General features: G+C 39.7%; 2 protein-coding genes across 2 annotated transcripts; both read left to right on the top strand.

Moving 5' to 3' along the window:
• Positions 1-274: 274 nt before the first annotated feature.
• cand1 (cullin-associated and neddylation-dissociated 1) lies at positions 275-13,990 on the top strand. The gene is made up of 15 exons (XM_084111058.1): positions 275-568; positions 2,661-2,804; positions 3,339-3,493; positions 3,668-3,791; positions 4,484-4,740; positions 5,957-6,062; positions 6,389-6,534; positions 9,035-9,327; positions 9,419-9,560; positions 9,805-11,298; positions 11,452-11,547; positions 11,634-11,803; positions 11,884-12,048; positions 12,481-12,588; positions 12,893-13,990. The coding sequence occupies exons 1-15, from the start codon at positions 501-503 to the stop codon at positions 13,115-13,117; spliced, it is 3,693 nt and encodes a 1,230-aa protein (XP_083967184.1). The 5' UTR covers positions 275-500; the 3' UTR covers positions 13,118-13,990.
• Positions 13,991-16,447: 2,457 nt separating this feature from the next.
• On the top strand, positions 16,448-22,500 carry LOC311080682 (uncharacterized protein). Its single transcript, XM_084110770.1, has 6 exons — positions 16,448-16,523; positions 17,215-17,278; positions 17,489-17,591; positions 17,924-18,114; positions 18,918-19,040; positions 20,804-22,500. The coding sequence occupies exons 2-6, from the start codon at positions 17,232-17,234 to the stop codon at positions 21,396-21,398; spliced, it is 1,059 nt and encodes a 352-aa protein (XP_083966896.1). The 5' UTR covers positions 16,448-16,523; positions 17,215-17,231; the 3' UTR covers positions 21,399-22,500.
• The last annotated feature ends 2,270 nt before the right edge of the window (positions 22,501-24,770 follow it).

Genomic DNA, 24,770 nt, shown 5'->3' with positions numbered 1-24,770 from the left:
TTTAATATGTGCATTTACCCACTAACCTACACAGTTCGGGGACAGATAACAGCACATGAGTGAATCATAAAATTCATACAAAACAATAAAGGATCGTGTAAAATTATTTGAGTATTATGAGAACACTTTTACCTGTCATCACCACACAAATAAAATGATGTCCAAAAGATGGAGTACACATGCTATCCAAGTAACGTTAGGCAGCTCACTAGGATTTGCAACACGGCCCCACTCTTCCTCTGGCTTCTCATAGACAGCAGTGTCTGTCTAGTCTGAGCTCCTCCCTCCTGCAGAAGCGAGCAGCACCTCCATTCAAACCCATCCAAACTCAAGGCATGAGCGTCTGCTCTTCCCCGCACAGCTGCTGCTGATCACCTACCTGCACAACAAACTCTGGATATTCGTCTTGTACTTTACACCCCTTTAAACCTTCAAAAAAGAGGCGAACTAAATCATTCTGGCCCTAAACACACACACAAGTGGTTTTCCTGACTGCAAACATGGCGAGTGCCTCATACCACATCTCTAATCTTTTGGAGAAAATGACATCCAGCGACAAGGATTTCAGGTCAGTCGTGATGCACATGTCTATATCGATTGTTAAAGAGCATGCACGTTTATTTTTAGGGCTTGTGATGGCGTTTAAATGTTTTAATTAATAATGAAGCGATCGCAGAAAGTTTTAGGCCTATCGCGCCCCTGTTGTTGTTTAGATTGACATGCTAAGCTAACAAGCTAACTCATACTGTACGGGGCTTCATTTGGATTTTTTGCCGTTTAAAATTGTGCATGGGCCGTGCATTCACGGCTATAACTTGTTAATTTGCCCTCTCATATTGGAATATAAGCTGTCAAACGTGTGTGTTTTAGTGTGGATGTTAGCAAGCTAGTGTTAGCCTATTAGCTTTAGCATTTCGTTTTGGTGGCACTGCACTCGACCTGTCATATAATTTGTAACGAGTACAATTATTTACAATACAATGAACAAAATTAGCAGAGTTGTTGAGTCAGTGCAGAATTTGATGTAATTTGGTATAATTTACTTTCCTCGTGTTCGTATAAGTTGGCTAGCAAATATTAGCATAAGTGCATGTCCATGAAATGTGCATAGAATTTAACTACATAAGCTACTTTTTAGAGAAGTTTGTATTGTATGGAATTGATATTGAATTCAAGGTTTTTCTTTTATTTGGATCTCTGCATTCAGTGTTTCAGAAACAATTGTATCGTTTATACATTTAAGTTAAAACAGGTTTGACGTCATTCTTTTATCATTTTCTTATTTTATTCAGTTGTTAATCGATTGTATTTGTTATTTGTGCAGACTGACACTTAAGGCAGAAGTTGACTTGTCCTTTGTAAGTTGCAGGCTCTGTGAAATGTTTTAATATATATGATGGAAACATTTGAAAAAGGGAGATTTTTTTGTTAATTTATTTTATTTTTTAAATAATGATGGTAGATATTTCCCTCAATGTTATAACTATAATTATGCAACGGTCCTCATTGACTTTGTTCTGAGAATACTTGTCTGGTTTGAAATGCTGTCAAGGCCAGAAGCATGTGTAAATATGTTGATAACTGTTTAAAAGCATAATGATTATCGTGAAATTGTAGTTAATAATCTAAATGGTCTATGCAGTTACAATTTGTAATATGTCCTGACATGCTTTTCTTTCTTTTTGGGGATTCCCTTTAAAGATGTCAGTATATTCAACAGCAGCCACCAGGAGGTTAATGGTTTGTGAGTTTTATACATATCTGACAGGAGTTTTCAAATGAATACTAATGCAGCCATCGGATCATATTTCCAGAGTCTACCCTGCCTGTCATTCACGTCAAACCACTTGCTGTTCTCATTCCAGCTCTTTCTGAATTTCACAAGATTTTACCCCTGGGAACATTTTGCTTACACACCATTCTAGGTCTCCTCTGTTGGTGTGTGCTGGCGTTCCCTCTCTCGCCCTGCTGTAGGAGCGTGCGTCTCATGCATTATTCATTCTTACTTAGGCTCTCTGGAATAAGAGATTCCATGCCTTCAAATATATGCCAAAGCAGACGCTTTTAGGACTGTGTGTGTGTGTGTGTGTGAGAGAGAGAGATGGCACGTATTAGGGTATGCAGAGGGTTTTCGCTCACATCACATATGAGGTTTTGTGCTGAGGCTTTGATGTTGGCACCCAAAGACAAGATTTCATTTTAATCCACTCCAGTTTCAGCTCAAAAGTGGATTATGAATTTAGCAAACCATGACAAGTGAGATGAAAAGGTGAAAATGCTTCAGTCAGTCCATTTGCTTTGACATAATGCCAGCAGCCCCTGCTATTCAGGTGGTTCTCACCCTTTTCTAGTCCTCTTTGTAGTAGCCATTCTGTTAGTGCTGAAGTCACATGAAACCCTCTTTAAGTGTGTCACTGTGTCTGGACCATTGGGAAAAACGCCTTGCAACTGTTTACTCTTGCAAAAACTTATACAAGAAAATGCTGATGATGCTTGATTTTATCCATTGGGAAATGGTTGGATAATACATTTTTCTTTATATGACAGCTGGTTGGAGGGTAGGGATTTACATTTTGGTGGGAGAAACTCTTTCTTCAAAAAAAAAAAAAGAAAAGTAAACTGACAAATGATTCATAACAAGTCCTTGTTTATTCCCTCAGATTCATGGCCACCAATGATTTGATGTCCGAGTTGCAGAAGGACTCCATAAAGCTGGATGATGATAGTGAACGGAAGGTGGTCAAAATGATCTTAAAGCTCCTGGAGGACAAGAATGGAGAAGTTCAGAATCTGGCTGTAAAATGGTAAGCTTTTTGCCATTGTTCATTTGTTTCAGTCCTTCTGTGCTTGCATGAACTTGAAAGCTTCTCTTACTTGGGTGTTTTCAGTATGTCCTTCATGAATTGGCTTTAGTTTGTTCTATGAAAATGTTTTAATGTGAAATTGATTCATGCCACAGTGATTTAGTGAGAGGTATTGCTGTTTTTTTTTTACTTTGCTTTATCTTGGTTGTTAGCCTTTGAGATTAACCTCTATTTTTTTTTTTTCCTTGATAGTTTTGAAGGGATTGCATGAATAAGTCACAGTAATCTCTTTTCATTTCATTCGGTCTTTGTGCTGAAATACAAGTAAACAACGACTCTTGCGTTGTTTAACAAAAAGCCATCTTGCGAATGGATTAACACTGACTTGTATGCTAAACAGAAATAATTTGTAATGTACCATTTCGCAGTAAAGACATTTTTGCAAGCAAACCAAATCCAAATTTATACATTGCATAGTAATAGACAAATAGGAAGCATTTCACAGGTTGCACTAAAAGTCCTTATTCCTTGCAGTTTGGGCCCACTTGTCAGCAAAGTGAAGGAGTACCAGGTCGAAACCATTGTTGATACATTGTGTACAAACATGTTGTCAGATAAGGAGCAGCTTCGAGATATTTCTAGCATCGGCCTCAAAACGGTGATTGGAGAGCTCCCGCCAGCGTCCAGCGGTAAAACACGTTTTCCCTGCGTAATAATATTATTGCAGTTGTATTCCCCAACATAGTTATAGTTTTTCTCTATATTGTGATTTATGCACAGAGAATTAATTCACATGCGTATGGCTATATTTAGTTATTTTCATGTGCCATCTTGCCTGCTAAGTCCATTTCTGTTTGCTTTAGGCTCTGCTCTTGCTGCTAGCGTTTGCAAAAAGATTACAGGCCGCCTCACAAGTGCCATTGCCAAGCAGGAGGATGTCTCGGTTCAGCTGGAAGCATTGGACATCATGGCAGACATGCTGTGCAGGTATGTCAGACAAGCCATGTGATGACTGCTGCTCTTGTTTAGACCAATTTTGCTTTTGAGTGCACATGGGCTCCTGCCAGGTAATTTCTTGATGTGTTTGTGCACACACATCTCCCCTCTGTGACAGTTCTCAGTTGTCTTTTTCCTCAGTTCACTGAGCTGAGTATACTATAAAGGTCTTTTAGTTTAGATGCAGATGCTCGGCTCTGTTGTGTGGTAACTAATGGCAGACTTGGGTGAATGCATTTTGCATTTATACTTGCACACATACATTAGGCAGACGCTTTTATCCAAAGCGACTTTGAGATTTTTTGCCAGCTTCTGTGTGCCTTGGGAATTGAATTTACAACCACACCATTTCTAAGGTCATGCTTTACCAGTAGAGCTGCACAGAATCATTTAAACATGAATCATGTATTTTCCCATGATTAGGATTTAAAGCCTGTTCACACTAAGAATGAAACTATAACAAATGTATTCACACCAATGGATGATAACAGTGTTTATTCTAAGTTTATAGTTGTAGTTTTTGGAGGGAAATAATACATGCAGTATACTGCAGAAATAGTAGGAGTGTTAGTATGTTATAATCTAATAAAAAAGATAAACCAACCAAATTAGTGGTCATTATGTGGTCTTTGCAACTATCTCTTCTTTTGAATGTCTAACATTGTTTGTGTTCATTCATCCAGACAAGGAGGCCTCTTAGTGAATTTCCACCCTTCCATTCTGAGCTGTCTGCTGCCTCAACTGACAAGCCCTCGCCTGGCAGTAAGGAAGAGGACCATCATAGCCCTGGGACACCTGGTCATGAGCTGCGGAAACTTGGTCTTTGTGGACCTCATCGAGCACTTACTATCCGAGCTCTCACGCAACGAGTCCATGTCAACCACACGCACTTACATCCAGTGTATTGCTGCCATCAGCAGACAAGCTGGCCACAGAATCGGTGAGGCTCCCCCGTTGTTACAGACCTCAGTTAACTTAATGTCTTTGGGGTTCAAGACCTCATCTCAGTTACTCTTTAAGTGCTGAAAGCAATTTTAGTGTGCACTTATTGAAGCCATCATCTGTGATCTTCTCATACAGCTATTAGTTTCACCACTGATGCTGTAATTTAGCCTTTGCTGGAATGAGCTAAAGCAAATAAAAGCTACCCTCAAAGATCTTTAATGAAAATGATCCAATTATTACAATAGCTGTTTTTTTTTGCTTAAAGCATAGTGTAAATACATTTGTGTAATGATATCCTCCCCTCCTAGGTATTGCCTTTTTACCATGGCTTGATCTTGAAGTCCGGAGTCCTTTCTCATGATAGAAAATGTTTCACTCAAGATTGAGGTCACCAGTGTTGACATCGAATCTTGATTACATTTCACTTTATGATTGCTCAGGTTGATGAGCAGTTGAAGTTATTCAGGCCGAGGTGTGCCATCTCTCTCCCCATCAGTTTTTCTTTGACAAGAAGTGTTTTGACGTCATTCAAAGATATTTCATTGATCTCTCTTTTCCACAGTTTTTAATAATTGATACAATAATAAAACACTTTGAAGTTATCCATAGTTATCCATAATTATTCACAACTTTGACCGTTTTCTACATTTCCACGGTTCCACCCCCACAGCACGATTATATATAGGGGGTGTAAGCTTGAAGTCAACTCTCTTTGGAATTTGACCGAACAAATTGCCAGAATGTAATTGTGTGACAGGAGATAGAACAATCTCCAGTACGGTCGTTATTACCCGTCACCTTGTCATCAACGTTGTTCCATTGCTGCGCTGCTAAGGCAGGCCATTTGGCACAAATGAAATGAAGTGAAAAGTCATTTAGGTTTGCTGCTGTGGTGCGCCGTTCCCCATCAGCCAATTACCGCCTACGTTTGATGAAACAAAGACAGCTGCGATTAAGATGCACAAGATTACTTCAGTGGAATGCACTCAGTTGTTTTGTAGCTATCTCTTGGCGCTACAGTTTTAATTAAGTCTTTTTGTCATCTTAAGATTGTTTCTTTGATTGTGCTGAAAAAAGCAAGGCCTTTATCTTGCAGCTCTCCAAACTCAATTTTATTTCACAATGAATTATTACAGTTCGATGTTATGCTTTGCAACTGTCTGATGTGTGTGTAATGATGGTAATGACAACATGCTGATTTTATCCTGCAGGTGAGTATTTGGAGAAGATCATCCCATTGGTGGTGAAGTTCTGCAATGTTGATGATGATGAACTGAGGGAATACTGCATACAAGCTTTTGAGTCTTTCGTAAGGAGGTTAGTCTACATCTCCATCTAACCGCTGACATTTGTGATACCAGAATATTATATTTTCTATTAAAATGTTACAATTTGAGTTTGTTTCTCATGATATTATAATAGATGAGTTGGACCAGAGAGTGGGGGAAAAAAAGAGCAAATATTTGGTTATTTCTTAATTTTTATGACTACGTTATTCTGCTGTTTAGTAGTAGTATAGATAATAAGAATATTACCAACAAAAATGTAGCCATTGAAAAGCTGCAATCTTGAAGTTTCCTTGTTGCATGACTTGTATGGTTATATGTTTAATTAAAAAAAACCTTATTGCTTTTGATTCCCAGGTGTCCAAAGGAAGTCTACCCACATGTCCCAACAGTCATTAGCATCTGTCTTAAGTATCTGACCTATGACCCCAACTACAACTATGACGACGAGGATGAAGATGAGAATGCAATGGATGCCGATGGTGTAGACGAAGATTATCAAGGTACGAGGCGGGGCTCATTTCTCCTCTCTGTCTGAGGGAAGAAGGATTTATTCTCTTTCCCAAACCAAAAGAGTCTGTTTAGCTGTAAGTTACCACCTCAGTTTGTTAGTTCTGGTGTGTGTTAGCCTCTGCTTGTCGCATAACAGTAATAACAATGAAAGCACCGTATTGGTAATACAGCAGTCAGAGAGGCAGTCTGTCCATGTTTGAAGACAAAAAAAGTTGGACCTCTGCAAAGACTGTTTGCAAGACCATCAGAATTCAGCTTCTTGTTGGAGTGAATGGACGGTGGTAACTGGTCTGGTCTAGCAGCTTAAAATAATGCCTATGCTTTCACAGCTGATAAAATTGGCTCTGAGATTGGTTTGGGGGTACTGACTGTCCTGTAATGACTAGACAGTAGGGGTGTGATGAGATCTCGTGTTACGAGATCTCGCGAGATTAAAACGCTGCGAGATTTCTCGTCGAGGTGAAACTTTGTCTCGTGAGTTGTTGTGATGTCAGCGTGATGGAGCGTGAGGGTGAAATTAGTACTGAAGATGCCCCTGCCACTTTTAAATCATTTGTGTGCCGGGCCAATCACACACACACTCACTGTCCCTCGCTCACTCGCTCACTCACTCGCGCGCACACATGCACACTCACTGTTGCTCACACTCTCACTCGCGCACACTCACTCTCGCTCACACTCAACCCGTCGTGGACATGCTAGTCTTTCTGTCGTGATGTCCTGAAGCATCGCAGACGCGTAGGTTGTCGCCCACTGTGACACACTATACGAAATGAATCGATCGAATCTTGCGTCCCGACGCCCGTTGTCCTTTACGAATCTCCACGAAACGGATCGTGCCAAAATCGCGCTAGAATAGTGTAATCTGAACCAGGCAGGTAATAAACATTTGACCTATCGCACAAAGAACCTATTAAAGCACTAAGATATGGGAACAGTATAGCTAACATTCACATATCACAAGTCATATCGACATCGCAATATTAAACAATGTTATCGCACATCGCAGCTTTTCCTCATATCGTGCAGCCCTAGTTACTGCCCAAAGGTCTCAACTGCTGCCAGAAATCGTCGACATGCTTATATTCTTGAAAAAGAACATGACCATAATCTTAGTCAGTTCTGTGTAGTTAATTTATCTCTTTTTCATGCTTGAAGAAATTTTTCTTTTCTGTTTGAACTTGTAGTTTTGAGAGAGCAGTAGGCTACTTTGATTATGGATACACACTTACTGTTTGCATTTAAAGTGTTATTTCAGTTATTTATATTAATTTTATTTATACTGTTTTATTTTTTTTTTATGTTCGATTTGTAGTTAGAAATTAGTTAGATTTCTCATGTGAAATCGTACAGGGGAGAAGCCAGACGGTAGAGTTTATAGCAAAACATTTTGCAGTGTTTGCATGTCCTTTACTGCATAGAATTCATTAAAATAGAAGTAAAATAACATTCATTACAAGTTGATTTCAAAATGCACCTAAATTGTTTTGCATTTTGTGATTTTCAGTTGAATAAAAGACTATTTTCCATTCATACATTTCATCATTGAGGATTTCTTAAAAATTGTGTAAAAATCTCGTCTTGTCTCGTTCTCGTGAACCCAATCTCGTGTCTCGTCTCGTCTCGTGGAGTAAGCGTCTCGTCACACCCCTACTAGACAGGCTTAAACATTTGCCACCATTCCTCTGGCACCTTAGAGATTGTCAAGCCGGCACCTTTTCACCCTCCTTAATGCCTGTGCTGAGCATGTCGTGCCACTTTCTTTGACAGAGGTTGTGCATTCTCTGAGTGAAAATGCTTTATTTAACCATTAGTGCTCTGAAGCACAACTGAGTGTGGATGTGCTAAGCGTTGCATGTTGAAAGCGTTGGAATGAAGTTTTTCATGTGGAAGCATGGTTGAAGAAATATGGGTTGCTGCACCCCAGAATTTGACAGGAGCAGACTATAATGACAAGCCCCTGTCCTAAAGCTTGTTAGACATTCACTGCATTCATGACTGCCTTTGTTCTACTTGATCTTTTTTGGCATCAAGGATTTTTATTTTCTGCCCCTATTGGAGTGTCATTTTCATCCATGAATCATATTCGTACCTATTTTCTGTTTTCTTTTCAATAATTGATTGTGCTGACTGTGCACTAGTTTGTAAGCAGCCTTAGGAGGCTCGTACAGTTTGGCAGCAGATTTGGGGGTATGTTTGTTTTTCTCTTTGAAGTCCACACTTCAGAAGTCCCTGGTTTTTGTGTTTTGTGGTTCAGGGGACAAACTTGTAGCCCTATATGTTCCACACTCTGAGTGTTTACAAAGAAATCCTTTTTGTAGCTGCTAGCTTGAGATGTATCTTGGTACCCAGACACATCTACATACATAATATGCCAACTGTTTTGGCCAATATGGAATAAATTATGATCAATATGAATTGTAGCAGTTGCAACGGATAGAGTTATTCAAATTAGTGGCTGTGATTATGATATAATCTAACTCCAAACAGGAAGTGATGATGAGTACAGTGATGATGACGACATGAGTTGGAAAGTGAGGAGAGCAGCAGCAAAGTGCTTGGACGCCGTGGTGAGCACCAGACATGAGATGTTACCCGAGTTCTACCGCACTGTTTCACCGGCGCTCATTGCCCGCTTTAAAGAGCGGGAAGAAAACGTGAAGGCGGATGTGTTCCATGCCTACTTGTCCCTACTCAAGCAGACACGCCCTGCCCAGAGCTGGCTCTGTGACCCAGATGCCATGGAACAGGGAGAGACTCCTCTCACAATGCTTCAAATCCAGGTAGAGGAAAATTTAAACACTACTCCAGACATTTGGGATTCCTCATTATTAAAGTTCATTCATGAGTGTGATGTTTTGTGTGCCTTTGCAGGTGTCCATGATAGTGAAAGCATTGCACAAACAGATGAAGGAAAAAAGTGTTAAGACCCGGCAGTGCTGCTTCAACATGCTGACAGAATTAGTAAACGTGCTGCCAGGGGCCCTGACACAGCACATTCCTGTTCTCATCCCAGGTATGTGCCGCAGGCAAGCTACTACATGTTAAAGCGAGTAGTCATTCATTCCATGATCATTTGCTTAATTCTTACCAAGTTTGACCAGCATTTTACCTTTATTTATAAAAGCACCATGGGATAAACCTGGAAATGTTTGGTCTTTTTTTTTGGTTGGAAATCTTTCGTAGCCATTGTTAAGTTTCTCAATATTTGAAAATATTTTAGCATTTGGAGTGACATTTGTGAATTTTATTCCATCTAGGAATCATATTTTCCCTCAACGATAAGTCGAGCTCTTCAAACCTGAAGATAGATGCCCTGTCTTGCTTGTATGTGATCCTGTGCAACCATCAACCTCAAGTCTTCCACCCCCATGTTCAGGCAATAGTGCCTCCTGTAGTTGCTTGTGTGGGTGATCCCTTTTATAAGATCACCTCTGAAGCACTGCTGGTCACCCAGCAGTTGGTCAAAGTCATTAGACCCCTGGATCTAACAGATGCTTTTGATGCCTCGCCCTACATCACTGACCTTTTTGCTTGCACCATTAAAAGGCTGAAGGCAGCAGATATCGACCAGGAAGTCAAGGAGCGAGCTATTTCTTGTATGGGGCAAATTATCTGCAACCTCGGTGATAGCCTTGGTGCGGACCTACCAGGCACTCTCCTCATCTTCCTAGAGCGACTGAAGAACGAGATAACAAGGCTGACCACTGTCAAAGCTCTCACCCTCATCGCAGGTTCGCCGCTGAAGATCAACCTGAGGCCCATCTTGGGTGAGGCTGTTCCCATTCTTGCCTCCTTTCTGCGTAAGAACCAACGAGCATTAAAACTAAGCACACTGGCTGCACTGGACATTCTGGTCAAGAACTACAGCGATAGTGTAACACCGGCCATGATCGACGCTGTACTGGCTGAGCTGCCGCCTCTTATCAATGAAAGCGATATGCATGTCTCCCAGATGGCTATCAGCTTCCTCACCACGCTTGCACGAGTCCACCCTGACTCACTGTCTAAAATAAGTGGCTCTATTTTGGCTGAACTCATAGCTTTGGTCCGTTCACCGTTGCTGCAAGGTGGCGCTCTTAGTGCCATGCTGGAATTCTTCCAGGCTCTTGTAGCCACGGGAACTGCTAGCTTGGGCTACATGGACCTGCTACGTATGCTAACAGGTCCTGTGTATGCCCAGAGTGCAGCGCTCACCCATAAGCAATCCTACTACTCCATTGCAAAGTGTGTGGCCGCTCTCACCCGTGCTTGTCCTAAAGAGGGCCCTGCAGTGGTGGGACAGTTCATTCAAGATGTGAAGAACTCGCGCTCCACCGACTCTATCAGATTGCTGGCTCTGCTTTCCCTGGGAGAGGTCGGTCATCATGTTGATCTGAGTGGCCAGCCTGAGCTGAAAACGGTCATCCTGGATGCCTTCTCTTCAGCCAGCGAAGAGGTCAAGTCGGCAGCTTCATATGCGTTAGGCAGCATAAGCGTGGGAAACCTCCCGGAGTACCTGCCCTTTGTCCTGCAAGAGATCTCTGGCCAGCCCAAGCGACAGTACCTGCTGTTGCACTCTCTCAAGGAAATAATCAGCTCTGCCTCGGTTGCAGGGCTCAAACCCTATGTAGAAAATGTCTGGGCACTGTTGCTCAAACACTGCGAGTGTACAGAAGAAGGCACAAGGAACGTGGTAGCTGAATGTCTGGGAAAGTTAACACTTATCGACCCAGAGACTCTTCTGCCCAGGCTAAAAGGCTATCTCTTATCAGGTGATCGTCAAACTCTGCCTGTTAAATCTGTATCAAAACACTGATAAATTTCAGTTAAATAAAGTTCTTTATATCATAAACCATATATATATATATATATATATATATATAAAAATCTAAGTTTTGATTGAGGTGTTCTCTTTCTCTCCCCAGGATCATCTTATGCCAGGAGCTCAGTAGTTACAGCTGTTAAATTCACGATTTCTGATCACCCACAGACAATTGACCCCCTTCTTAAAAACTGCATAGGCAAGTACTAGTTTACACTATTTTGAATTTTGTCGAACACTTTTTAGAATTGTTTTTTTATTGTAATATTATTGAAATACTTCTAGGTGATTTCTTGAAAACATTGGAAGATCCAGACCTCAATGTACGAAGAGTGGCTCTAGTTACCTTCAACTCTGCAGCTCATAACAAACCTTCACTAATTCGAGACCTGTTGGATACAGTTCTCCCTCATTTGTACAATGAGACCAAAGTGCGCAAAGAATTAATCAGAGAGGTAATCTGCCCTTTGTCCAAAGCCTATTGCTTTACTGTCTTTTTCAAACGTCAAAGCTCAGTGTAATTGCCTCTTTCTAGGTTGAGATGGGTCCGTTCAAACACACAGTGGACGATGGTCTGGATATCCGGAAGGCTGCATTTGAATGCATGTACACTCTTTTAGACAGCTGCCTTGATAGACTTGACATCTTTGAATTCTTAAACCATGTTGAAGATGGACTTAAGGACCATTACGATATCAAGGTAAGCCGTCAGAGTAATGCATGAATCTTTCATGAGACAGGCCTTTTGCCATGCAGAGCATTTAGCGACCACAGAAGATGAAAGAGTGAATTGATTAACAAAGATTCAGTGTGTGGTCATCAAAGGCATAAATGCATAATGCATTGACAACAAACGTGATCCAACCTTATTTTAAATGTACTTATTACCAGGTGTACTTTCATGATTATGAAGTAGAAGTGCTTTGTACTAGAAAATGTTGTATTTTAGGTTTAAATTGTTTACCTACCCACTTTAAACAGGAGTTATCAAGTTATGCATTTATCTGTCAAGCCATGTGTTTTTGATAGTTACTAGGGACTTCAAAGATGTAGTGGGACCAAAATATATGCATAGGCTCATGAATCAAAATGAAGGTTTATAATTCTTTTTGCTCTATGAATGTCCTTACAGATGCTGACGTTCCTCATGCTGGCCAGATTATCTAGTTTGTGTCCCAGTGCAGTGTTACAGAGGTTGGACAGACTTGTGGAGCCGCTCAGGGCAACATGCACCACAAAGGTTTGCAAGATATTCATCAAACAATAAAATAAAAACAATAAAATCAGACATAAAGCATTTTCTGTGTATATTGAAAATAGAGGAAATCTGAGACATCTGTGGGTTTTCTTAGGGGAGTGAAAGTTTGAATACGGTTTGCAATATTTACAGATCCTCATCAATTCCCCTCTTTCTCTGTGTTTCTCAGTAATCACAAACAACTGGAAAGGTCATGAAACAGTCATGGCAATTAATTGCTCAAAAAGTGTGAGAGCCCTTTGATTTCTAATTATGAAGTTGGCTCATAACACCTTTTCTTTCCCAGGTAAAAGCCAACTCTGTAAAGCAGGAGTTTGAGAAGCAGGATGAGCTCAAACGATCTGCCATGCGGGCTGTAGTGGCCTTGCTAACCATCCCAGAGGCAGAGAAGAGCCCACTAATGAGTGAGTTCCAGTCTCAAATCAGCTCCAACCCTGAGCTGGCCGCCATCTTTGACAGCATCCAGAGGGACTCCACCAGCGCTAATATGGAATCCATGGACACCAGTTAAATGACCACAACAATGTGCCCACTCCAAAAATCCACAAAGAAAACCAACCCTGGGGGACCCTTGTATTGTTCCATGCATTGCACTGAATCAAAAATAGGAGGAAAACAAAAATCTAAAATTAAGAAAAAAAAGAAAAAAAAACTAATGAAAGGACAGACATTCATCATACTAAGCTTCAAAGCTTATTTCCACATTCTTTTTTTTTCTATAAACAACAGGAAATTGCCTCAATTGTTCATTGTTCTCCATTCCTCCCCCACCATTTTTTATTAATTTTTTCTGGTCGTTTTCATAATTTCTGAGACTCGGTCACCTGAAAATGATTTGACCACAGTATTTGTGTTACCATGGGAGTTTCGTTCTTTACATTCTAGGCTGCCGACGACTCAATCGGGATCTACAGGGGTAAACGATAGCACTCAGTGAATTTGAATCGTTTCAGAACCATGTTTTTTTTTTTTCCTGTCATGTTTCTTATAAGACAAGTTTTATTAGGTTTTTGTACGATTTGAATGTCATTTCTCCTCTTTTTACTGTTGACAGCTTAAGTACAGAGCGAGATAAATCTTAGAAATATTATCCCGAAGAGGTGTGGCATAGTTAGGGTGTTTCATTGGATGAGTGGCTGCTTATTCTTCTTTCATTGCATTTCATTACATTCCCACTGTCCGCAGAATTGCGAGTCATAAGCATGTCACACATCCAGAGAATGAGAATTCAGCTACGCACGATTTGCATATTTTTCTTTTTCTATTTGATGATAGTTTTGTTTGGCTCCAGCATATAGAGGTAAAATATGACATTGAACATTGTTATGAGAAAATATTGCCCTGTATGGAACGCACATATTGTGAATAAAATGAGTGGAGAATATTTTATCAAGTGCTCAACTGTATTCTGAAACCATAAGGGTGTTGCTCTCGCTGTTTAGATCCACTATTAAGATGCTGCCTTGTTTGAACTTCTCACCTGTAAAATTGGTTGGGAATATAATATCTTTTTTTTTTTTTTTTAAATGGAGCTAGTTTAACTTACCGCAATACTCAGAGTACTGTTTAATGTGCAGGTCTCTCTTTGAGGATATCTGTAAGCTGGGCAAATTAACACCATCATACATCTCACCGTATAGCTGATCAACGGGTGACTTAAGTTTGAATCCGATACCCTGGAAATCACAGTGTGTATAATGCACAATCTAGGTTTATTTGTGTAGTCATGTATGCACAGCGTTTACATTCATTGAAGTGTGACAGTACGGCAATGTTCCTCCGTAAGAAATCAATAAAAGGCTCATTGCTGCCTGCATCCAAATGTCATTTTATGGTCCTTCTACTACAGTTAGAACCATCATAATGGCTGATGCATATTGCTCACAAAAATGACAAGAGCTGGCTGAAATTGCCAGTTCCAATCTGCTTGTCTGACTTAATTCGACTTCTGGAAATGAAGGCGCACAGATTTTTTATTTATTTATTTTTTTTATTAGCACTTTTGAGGAAGAACTGCTCTGGATTTGATTAAAAGGTTAGTAGCATCACATTTTTGTTTTTAGGCTCATAGTAGCTGTAGTCTATTTAATTCAAGTCTGAATTAATCAATACTTAAGGACAAATATAAAGTCCATACATGTTTTCCATTATTTTTTTCGTTTTTATATACAGCTATTCATGGAGACTGCTGCACTATTTTAATGCATTTAATGCTCCATAATGCCAGAATAATCGGCAGTATGGAGCAGATATTGCGCTGTAAGTTAAAAGTCTGCCTGTGCAACACTGTGACACTTTGTCACATTGAGCACATCTTCAAAATTACCAAGATTTCATCATCTTGTATCAAACGGCTTAGAATTTTCACTTTGTTTTCTTGAGCGAGTAATTTTAAAGTTTGGTTTCATTTGTGTTCCTGGCAGTATTGTGGTTATCAGTTCCTATTAGGTTAACTTTGCTATCATCATTCAAAGTATAACTTGGAAGCATGCTGGAATTCACTTAGTGCAAGCTTGCAATTATTTTATGATTAACGATAATGTGAAGACCTGGTCAGGTCTGACGTCTGTCCTCAGTCAGTCTGTGTTGATCATTAGAAAAACAAAGCGACACTACTCATGCATGGCGAACAAGCCATGGCAATTCATTTTTATAAGCTAACAAAAACTTTAAAATATCATCATGTCAACATGCCACAGAGGACACAAACAGGCTAATATGAGGGCAGAAGAGTTCTAAACAGGGTTTTGATCTGCTTCTAGACTGCTGGAAGCATGAAAGTACATTAGCAGTTTGTCATCGCTTAAATGAACCCACTTCCAATTTGCACGCTAATGAGTCATGCAAATGCTATTAAAGCTCAATTTACAGTGGCCTGATTTGCATCAGAGGTGTGAGGGCTAATGCACAGACGTGATCGTTCGCTCATCAGGACAGATGTAGGCCGGCACAAGGTGTTCACATTAATTTTAGACATTTTATAGCTGTCAAAACAGATAGATAGATAGATGTCACAGAAAGTTAACATTTCAAACAATGTTTTGTCAAAAGCTTCCTCACTTACAAAAGACAACAGGAAGCCTACGGCACAGACCTCCCTTCCAAACTGTATATATGTGATCATATTATTGTGAGCAAGCCAAAAAATGGGCTAATCATCATTACAGATGAAATGTGTTTTATAATGATGACGAAGTGTTTGTCTGCACTGCCCTATGGGAGAACGCAGCAGGAGGCTGTAAAAAGCACACTGCAGATTAATGATTCCCTACTGCTGACAGATCCTCCATGGCCCGCTGAGCAGCTGCTTGTAGCTGCTTTAAAGCCTGAAGCTTAATGTTTCACCTCTAAGCCGGATTTAAACAATGCAAGGAGACCTCACCCCCTACAGGGGAATATAACTCATATCATCTCACTAATGACGCTTACACTAGCTACGTGCCACAGTAAAGTCTATGCACTGACAAATGTCTGTATTTAGTTTCTCTGAACTGGAACACGATCATGAACTATATTGTTGGTTTAGATTGGATGAAATGATGTGAGCTCATTTTGTGACCGGGTAACCAACTTCAAAAGATAAGTTAGAGTGGCTCTTTTACTGTATTAGCCTATATAATGTTGTGCAAATAACATAAAATTATCTTTATTATTTTGAGTCATCATTCTTTGTTTGCTTCTGATAAAAATGACCCTTTACAAATCATTTCAGAGAAAGAGGTTGTTCTCAATTCTGTGTGGGGTTCTGGGACACAGCCACCCAATCAACAGTGGAGAATTTTGTTGTCTTGGATTTTGACTGGTCTGTTAAGGTGGTCATGGTAATGTCCTGACTTGCAGTGCTTGGATTGTCCTCAGTGTGAGGCGGTGGCCAGCCTTTCCACTGAACGGTTTTACTGATAATCTGCATTCCCATGGTAAGTTGTATCATTATCTGATGTTTTCCCAAACATTACTGATGTCAAAACAGGATATTTGTCAGTCTAAAGTACTATTGTTGCACTTCAAGAAGTTATATTCAATGAAATGTGTTGTTATCAGAACTGAAAGGTGAATATGCCAATGTTTCAAAGCTGTGCTAAACAGTGCACATTTCATTACATTATTATATTGTTTTATTTGTTGTTGCCTGCAATGTCAGAATACACTAATTTCTTTAGTTTCCATGCTTAATCTTTAATCTGGCACTGACAAATTTCAAATGGAGAAAAAGGAAATACGAGGTTAATGCGGAGGGAAATGGGCCGGCAACATGCTTTATATTTCATGGTAGATTTTGTGTTTGATTAATGTCTTAAAGCATGAGATTGATTTAAAACAATCCTGATGAATCAGTAGATGAATTATCTCAACTGTGGCTAAAATATATTTTCAGTGCACATGCATTGAATTTATGCAATGAAATACCTATTTATATGTTAATGGACTTCTTGAAGACTAATGGAATTCTTGAAATCCTGTTGGTAAAGATAAAAGCCGAATCATTGCTCAAGAATATCTCTAATTAAACAATTATTTATAGAAGGGAGAGGTTTGGTAATATAAATTAAAGTTAATTTGTTATGTGAATATCTTTGTACTTGTGTTCTAACAACTTGTTCTTTTAAGGGTAAATAAGAATCAGGATGGGCTTTTCTGGCAAAGGCCTTCCCATGGATGGGAATGGAGACTGGTAATATGCACATACACACTTTAATACACGTATATGACTATAAATGGCAAGAACAAACAAACAGACAAAAAACATTTACAGCTTTAAACATCACATGTTTGAGGTTACTCTTGTAATGTAACTTACTATTACTTTTAGTGTAAATCTATTAGTCTTATTTGTATCTCTTATTATACATTGATATATCCAAATCACTTGCTGTGTCAACAGGCCCTCCAACAAAATTAGGAAACACAGAAGTCAGTCCCCTTTTCGTGATGTTTCACCTGTACCATCACATTTCTCAGAACCAGTCTCATTCCTGCAGCATGGGGTAAACACTGCAGAATTATTAAGACCACTGACCATTAACCAGTATATTTGACAATTGTATCTGGTAGACAATCTCCTACATTAGTACCTCGTATCACTCCTCACTGTTTTCTCCTATAATAAAGCAATTTCAACTTACATCAATTTATTTTGAAAGTAGGAGCGTAACATATGGGATAATATACAGTTGTAAAATACAGCCCTGGATACAACATGATCCTAATCAACCTGTTTATTTTGCAATAATGACTGGCTAATTGTACATTATCACTCATTATATGGCAGCTAGAACCTCCCATGTATGTATGCACCAACCCTGCTTGTTTTACACAGGATGTAACTGCCAACCTCTCCCGTCTCCCTGGTGTAAGGGGGCCACTCAGGGATGAAGATGACGACGATGATGTTCGGAGTCACAAGAGCTTGCCAGCGGTGATGACTACATTAACCCTCCAACCCAGAGACAAGAGGTCATACAGACATTCTGAGAGTCGCATCAGTTTACCCCCTCTCATAAGCACCAGGTACTGAATACAGATCATTCCAGGGCTGTGTTTTGGTCAACTTTTTTATGCCCGTCCCTCCGTCTCGTTCACTTGGATGTATGTCCTTGCTTACATTGCAAGAGTGCCCGCTACTGGCAGAACCCTTGCAAATAGGTTTAAATAGAACACCCTGACCTGGGGGTGTCCAATCCTGCTCCTGGAGGCCCACTGTCCTGCAGAGTTTAACTCCAACTCCAGTTTAACACACCTGAACCAGCTAATCAAGGTCTTACTGGTATACTAGACACTTCCAGGCAGGTGTGTTGAGGCAAGTAGGAGCTAAACTCTGCAGAACAGTGGCCCTCCAGGACCAAGTTTGGACACCCCTAAGCCCTTGATCACTTGTGGGTAAATTAAGTGCAACCTCTGCTAGTTGCTGTTACAACGTTACAATCGTGTCGCTTTGTGTTCTATGGATCTGCCTGAAGTGCACATATCAGTAGACTCCCTCTGTCAAAATCAAGGGGTCAAGAGTCTGTCCAAATAAACTTCCCCCGTCCACTTGACGAAGTTGAACGCATTTCAAAATGGTGGCAGGGATTCACCCGAGGGGAAGTGCTTAGGAAAAGTTGCGAGAGCCATAAGCGATATAAGTGGTTCACTTTGTAAGCAACATGTTTTAAAGGAATAATTCACACAGCAATGAAAATGTTGTCATTTAATCACCCTCAAATCTGAACTATTCCTTTAATACAGACTTCGTACACCACTAATTGTTTACCAATGGCCAATTGTTATTCAGTGGCATAATATGTTCATTGCTGAAACGTATGATTTACCAGGTGCAGTTTGATTGTGAAAGGCACTGGATGCAAAACTGTCTCCAAACTCCCACCAATCACCAAATCCAGAAATAATTGGAAGGAAACAGACCCCCCGAGACCTCCTTGTAGGTCTGGATGCAGGTATTGCCTCCCTTTTTCCATTAACAACCACCCTTCGCAAGTACATTTAATGTACATTGTATCTTGCTTCATAAAAAAGGTCATGCCACTGTTAACTTAAAACCGTCAGCTCAAATCAATCACCTATTGTTCATAAAAAAGAATTGGAAAAAAAATCCAGGTCCAGGCACTCAGTAGGATGCAAAAGTTAAAAAGCCTTTATTGTTTTAGAGGGCTAAAGCATTAAAACACCAACGAATCAAGCCATACTTATAGTTGCATTGATTTCAGGTGTGCCACTCTGGCAATTGCAACACAATTTCTTGGCCACTAGAGAAAACTTGGCCAAGAAATTGTGTTGCAAGTGCCAGAGTGCCTGGACCTGGATTTTTTTACCAATTCTTTTTTTATGAACATTTAGCCCTTCCACGAGCACCAGAGGATACAAGGGATACCAGCAGCGCTCCAGTTCCCCTTTGTCTAGTCAACTACCTATTGACTAGCCATCTAAAACCTGACAATAAGAACAGGACTTTCCAGCAGAATTCAATACCCTTCGCTTTTAGGCTAGAGGAAAGTACAATTATTTCATACTTGTCAGTGTAGGCAAGAGGCATGGCTTGACTTCATTCTGCATTTGGAGCGCTGTTAAATTCACAGAACAAAAATGAAAAGGCACAGTAAATATCTCGCCCGGCAGATATATGCAGAGTCATTTTCAGCTTATTAATGATTTAAAGCCTGGTTAGTCTCGGCATCACGTGGGAAGGTATTTTTCTGCTTCCCTCATTTATTTGAGGCTGTGAGGTGCGAGGGAGAGAGAACGGAGATCAGCGCTGAGAACTGAGAGGCAGAGAGAGGACATGTAGGTTTCTATTCAATTACTATCAGCCCCCACAGCTGGGCTAATAAACTGAAATTAAAGTGTCTCAATAAAGTGGATTTACACAGTGCAAACAGCTACACAGTCAGGTCTGGTTGTAGTGCAGAGAGTTTGTTTAAATGCCTATCTCTGGTAGACACGGCACTTATGTGAATTAAGAGCAAGGAGTTTTAGATTTGTCTCCGCTTGCAATGAGTTTCAGATATGTCTCCGCTTCCCAGGACCATCACTGATGAATGCGATTAGTAACAGAAATGGTAATTGAATCTCAATGTGATTGAAAACCTGATAACCTTTCCTGTAGTTTTGCGGTGTACCCATAGTCAACTTGGCAGATAGGCTTTGGAATATATAGTGACACTGTTTCAGAAAAAAAAGAATGCTTTAACTAAATAAATATGTGGTAAACAATTTTGGACAATTTTAATTGAATTCTCTTGCAGCTATATGCTTGATCTCATTTCTGTTGCTTACTCTGCTGCTAAACCTTTCTCTGTTTAAACAGTAAATTTCTAAGGGTTTTTAGTGCATTGCTACAAGGTTGCTAAAGTGTTCTGGGTAGTTGTTAGAGTATTTTTAAGTGGTCACTAGAGGGGTCTGAGTCATTGTTAGGTGGTTGCTTACTGGCCCAAGTCTGTAAGATATTCTGGTCACTAGATATAATTTGGTCCCTCCTCCAATTTAAGGCAGCTCAATTTAAGGTATCATTCTGGTTTGTAGCACAACATAATGAACACATGCAACATACTTTAAGTTATGCAACAAAGTTAACAAACCACTAACCTAGCCTAAGCAAGCATCTGGTTCATCAAAGTGTGCATGCTTATTAGTTTTATGCATATAACTAGTACATATATATAGTATTTCAACATCTAATTATTCTCATTCTCTTATGAAAAAGGCCGGACAAAATGGAATTCCTTTCAGCTAAACCTGCTCACGCATTGATGCATCCAAAAATTGTACCTGTCGGGCAGACATCTCTGTCTGTCAATGTGCACACTGTTCAAGGAAATGGGCCCTGCTTGCTTCCTGCCAAAGCCTCTGGAGTGTCCCCGAGATCTCGACTTACTTTCCAAAGTCCTGTAGTGCAGGCAGTGTACCCTATCAGTCCTAACACCATGCAACAGATGAGGCAGACTGACAGAGCATGCCATCCCCTGAGGTCTGTGCTGAAAAAAGCGCCAAACAGAGTGTTTGACTGCCCACTGGCAGCCCACCTGCTGGAGCCATTTTCTGAGTTCCAGGAGCATCTGTGCCGCCAAATCCTACACTCTCCACTGCCTTATCGTGCAGCTCTGCCACAGGTCCACATTTCTTGTCACCAGGACCAGGTAAATCTGTTGCCTGCACATAGGGGCCAATACAGTTCCCTGATGGAGCGCACCGTAGAGGTCTGCAACTCCCAAGGACAGAAGCTTCCCAAAATCACCATGACCTGCCCGACACCTTCTCCAAAACGCCTGTGTCGCACAGAGATGAGGCATGTGGCTTGAAAGGCAAACCAAGATGGCTGCAGAGTGAACTAACAAGCTAAACAAGGGAAATCAAAAGCTAATATTGCTCTGCGCACAAAGGATCACCAAGTTCACAAATTAATTTTGTTCACGTTAAGAGACAATAAAGCCAAAACCGAGACATCTGTCCAATCTCTTGGCACTTTTTCTGATTTTAAGTGATTATTGGTCATAACCCTCTCCTGTGCAAAGCTCAAGTTATTGCTGTATCACCAATCATCTTTCTTTCTTTTTTTCCCATGGAAGCCCTAAGGATCATTAAAACAGATTCATTGCACATTTTAAATTGATCTTTCAATTCTTTCAAAACTTTTACAATTTACAACAAAGTTACAATTGCCCCCAACCTCATTGCCATGAGGAAATATTGTATAGTGACTATAAAAAAGATAGAAAGAAATCATTTTTCTTGAAAATGTCTCGGGCAGGGAATCGATTGCATTTTTTCTAAGGCATAAAGAGAACTTTACTGAGGATATGTTGAAAGTGTCATTGCTTTAGCCTACATATGAATTGAATACATTTTGTGTGTTACAATTGCCCTCAGCCCAACCCTCTGATTATATACCATATAAAGCTGCCATGTCATTTAAAAGTCAGTTCTAACCAGAATGCTATCATGATTCTAAAATTTTACTTTTATCCTGGTACTGTTGAAGAGCAAGTTATTGCTAATGATTATCTTTCAGTGACAACTTCTAAATTATGAGGATAAATTCTTATTGTGCATTTCATAATGATTAAAGGGACATGGGAACTTAACTTGTTAACATTTATTGCTAAATTCAAAACAATAGTCCCATGACCAGCATCGTTTTTTGCCCCAGCACTGTGCTATCTTGCAGAAATAAAAACATTCAAGTTGAAGTGTGTGTTTTTAAATTGTTGTCATTGTCCTTGTTGTTCATGCCAATGACAATAATGATAATGTTGAAGTAATAGATATATAAATTCAATATAAATCACATCACACAGCATTGGAATAATTTTTTTACGTGGATATTTGCAGATTTACACTGCCTACACAGCCAAAACTCTTGTCAATAACAACATGTCAATAAAAGTGTGAATAATAAAGCTCATTAATTATATTTCCAACTAATCATTGCTGTTAAAAGTCATTGGAAGGACACTTAATTAAAAGTGTAAGTGGCAGTATTGTGGTTAATCATTGATTTGCCTAAACTTACAGCAGGCATGGCTCAAACATGTACGGCGATTTACAAATTCCCAGAAGGACTGGACACCAGGGGTCTGATGATAGGGGTCTTGTTATCTACAAGTACCATTGTGAATAATGAATGTAATTGCTGTTACTGAACGTAAAGTTTAGCATTTTAGATCACTTTAGCATTTGGCATTTTCTTAAAGGTACCAAACATCTAACACACACACAATTCAAAAATTGCAAAGCATGTGTGTGATCACCACTGCTGTTTCACCAATGAAGTCAGAGCAGAATGTTCGCATTCTTCAGTCATAGCACATGAAATGGAGTGGCTCTGAGGTTTCACAAGGAATGGGACTTTGATATTGAAGATGACAGAAGTGCTTTGCAACTTTGAGTGCTTAAGGCTAGGACATGTGTAACAATCTCTTTTTCCAGCAGTAAGCAAACATGTCACAACATGGGTCTTCATTGGCCCAGGCTTAGCTTCATTGCTGTGCGTGCGTGCGTGTGTGTGTGTGTGTGTGTGTGTGTGTGTGTGTGTGTGTGTGTGTGTGTGTGTGTGTGTGTGTGTGTGTGTGTGTGTGTGTGTGTGTGCGTGTGGCCTGTTTCTCAGGTCCCTGCTGTGCTTGTGTATGGGTGTAACAGCTCCCTGGTTTCACGCTTCGATTATCTGGTCAGGCATTACCCATGGTTGCATTCCCCCCACAGTCTTGTCCCAGCACTGCCTGACCTTTTTCTCTCCAACTGACAGACATTCCTCTCATTCTTACAGGGTATAACAGCAGGATGGGCCCCATGTTGAACAAACTGACCGAACTACCAAACTGCCATTACAAAAGTTGCCAGAGTATTGTAAATTGGTATAATAATAAAACTTTCTCAGGAAATCTATAAGCAAATATAGTAAGTCTACTCCTGTTTGATCACCAGGGGAAAAACGTGTCTCCAAATAAACCTGTTAGCCAACATGTATTAGAATGTATTTTCCACTAGAGGGCATAACAAGCCCTTTCATGGCACACCACAAGGGTTATATTGTGATTTTAAAAAATCAGGAGTGCATGTCACTGCCACAACTGTGCATTATGGAAAGAGGGCTCTCTGTTGTGCCTGAGACATATCCATGTTTTTCAGTTGAGGCGTTTGTGTCTCACTTTTTACACGTTAACTAGTCTCCGATTTCATATGTTAAGGACCATGTTACTGGACCTTCAGAGAAACTACTCAAGATTGTTTCTAAATGGTCTATATTGCAGGTTAGTTTTTAGGGTAATTGGTAACACTTTACAGTAAGGTAGTTAATGCATTAGGTATCATGAACATTTGAATGAGCATTTTTACAGCATTTCTTAATCTAGGTTAATTTATATATATATATATATATATATATATTGTTCATTGTTAAATTATAATATATCAATGTTAATTTATACAACTTGGTATGTCTAGAAATTAGTAGTATTCAGAAGTATTGTCCATTTTAGTTCATGATACCTGATGCATACAGTTAATGAATTGAACCTTATTGTAAAGTACATTAAAGAGTAACTTAAATACTTTTTTTTTTCAATTCTTTCATAAGCAAATTCATTTACCAATATCTTCTGATAATTTTAAGAGATGTTCAGCTTTCAGAAAAACTGCCTCTGCACCCTTATAAGCACTACACAACCCTGAATAAGCCCTTATTTAGGACACAATCCAAGAGACGATTATCCATGCTTGTTACTTCTGACGCAAACGACAGCTTGCCTCAATAATTTGATAAGCTACCTGAAAGTTCACTTGAAACAAACAAAAAGGGCAAAGAACAGTCCTCAGGTCAAGTTAAACGTTTATGTAGAGATAATGCCCATAAGGAAGCACAAAGAAAATTTTAGTTCCTCTAAAGTGTTCTGTGGGAAGAAAAGAAAATATTTTGTAACAGATAACCTATTTCTTTCTGTCAAAAAAACACTTAAGAGGAGGTTAAACCAAAACAAATTGTCTGATGTGTATTTCGTAGCTTGTCTTATAAAAAACGGACCAAAAAACTCTCTACATTACTTTGTGAAATGTTTATTATTTGGTATATTTTATCATATTGCTATTGCATTTGATCAATCCAACAAGCCTTCTGAGGGTAATGTGTTAAAGTGATTTTTAGGCACAGTCCACAGCAGAGTATCAAAAACCTGTTT

This window comes from Abramis brama (genome assembly GCF_963993115.1).
Source record: "Abramis brama genome assembly, chromosome: 4".
Taxonomy (NCBI): Eukaryota; Metazoa; Chordata; class Actinopteri; order Cypriniformes; family Leuciscidae; genus Abramis; species Abramis brama.
Note: the sequence above shows the minus strand (reverse complement) of the source record. Positions and strands in the feature narration are given on the sequence as shown.

Bases quoted from the DNA above. Each gene is read 5' to 3' on its own strand.
- cand1 (XM_084111058.1), top strand. From the start codon at position 501: ATGGCGAGTGCCTCATACCACATCTCTAATCTTTTGGAGAAAATGACA. The intron at 11,299-11,451 runs GTGATCGTCAAA...TTCTCTCCCCAG, and splicing joins AAAAGGCTATCTCTTATCAG to GATCATCTTATGCCAGGAGC. The intron at 12,589-12,892 runs GTTTGCAAGATA...TTTCTTTCCCAG, and splicing joins GGGCAACATGCACCACAAAG to GTAAAAGCCAACTCTGTAAA.
- LOC311080682 (XM_084110770.1), top strand. From the start codon at position 17,232: ATGGGCTTTTCTGGCAAAGGCCTTCCCATGGATGGGAATGGAGACTG. The intron at 17,279-17,488 runs GTAATATGCACA...CTGTGTCAACAG, and splicing joins ATGGATGGGAATGGAGACTG to GCCCTCCAACAAAATTAGGA. The intron at 19,041-20,803 runs GTATTGCCTCCC...CTTATGAAAAAG, and splicing joins CCTTGTAGGTCTGGATGCAG to GCCGGACAAAATGGAATTCC.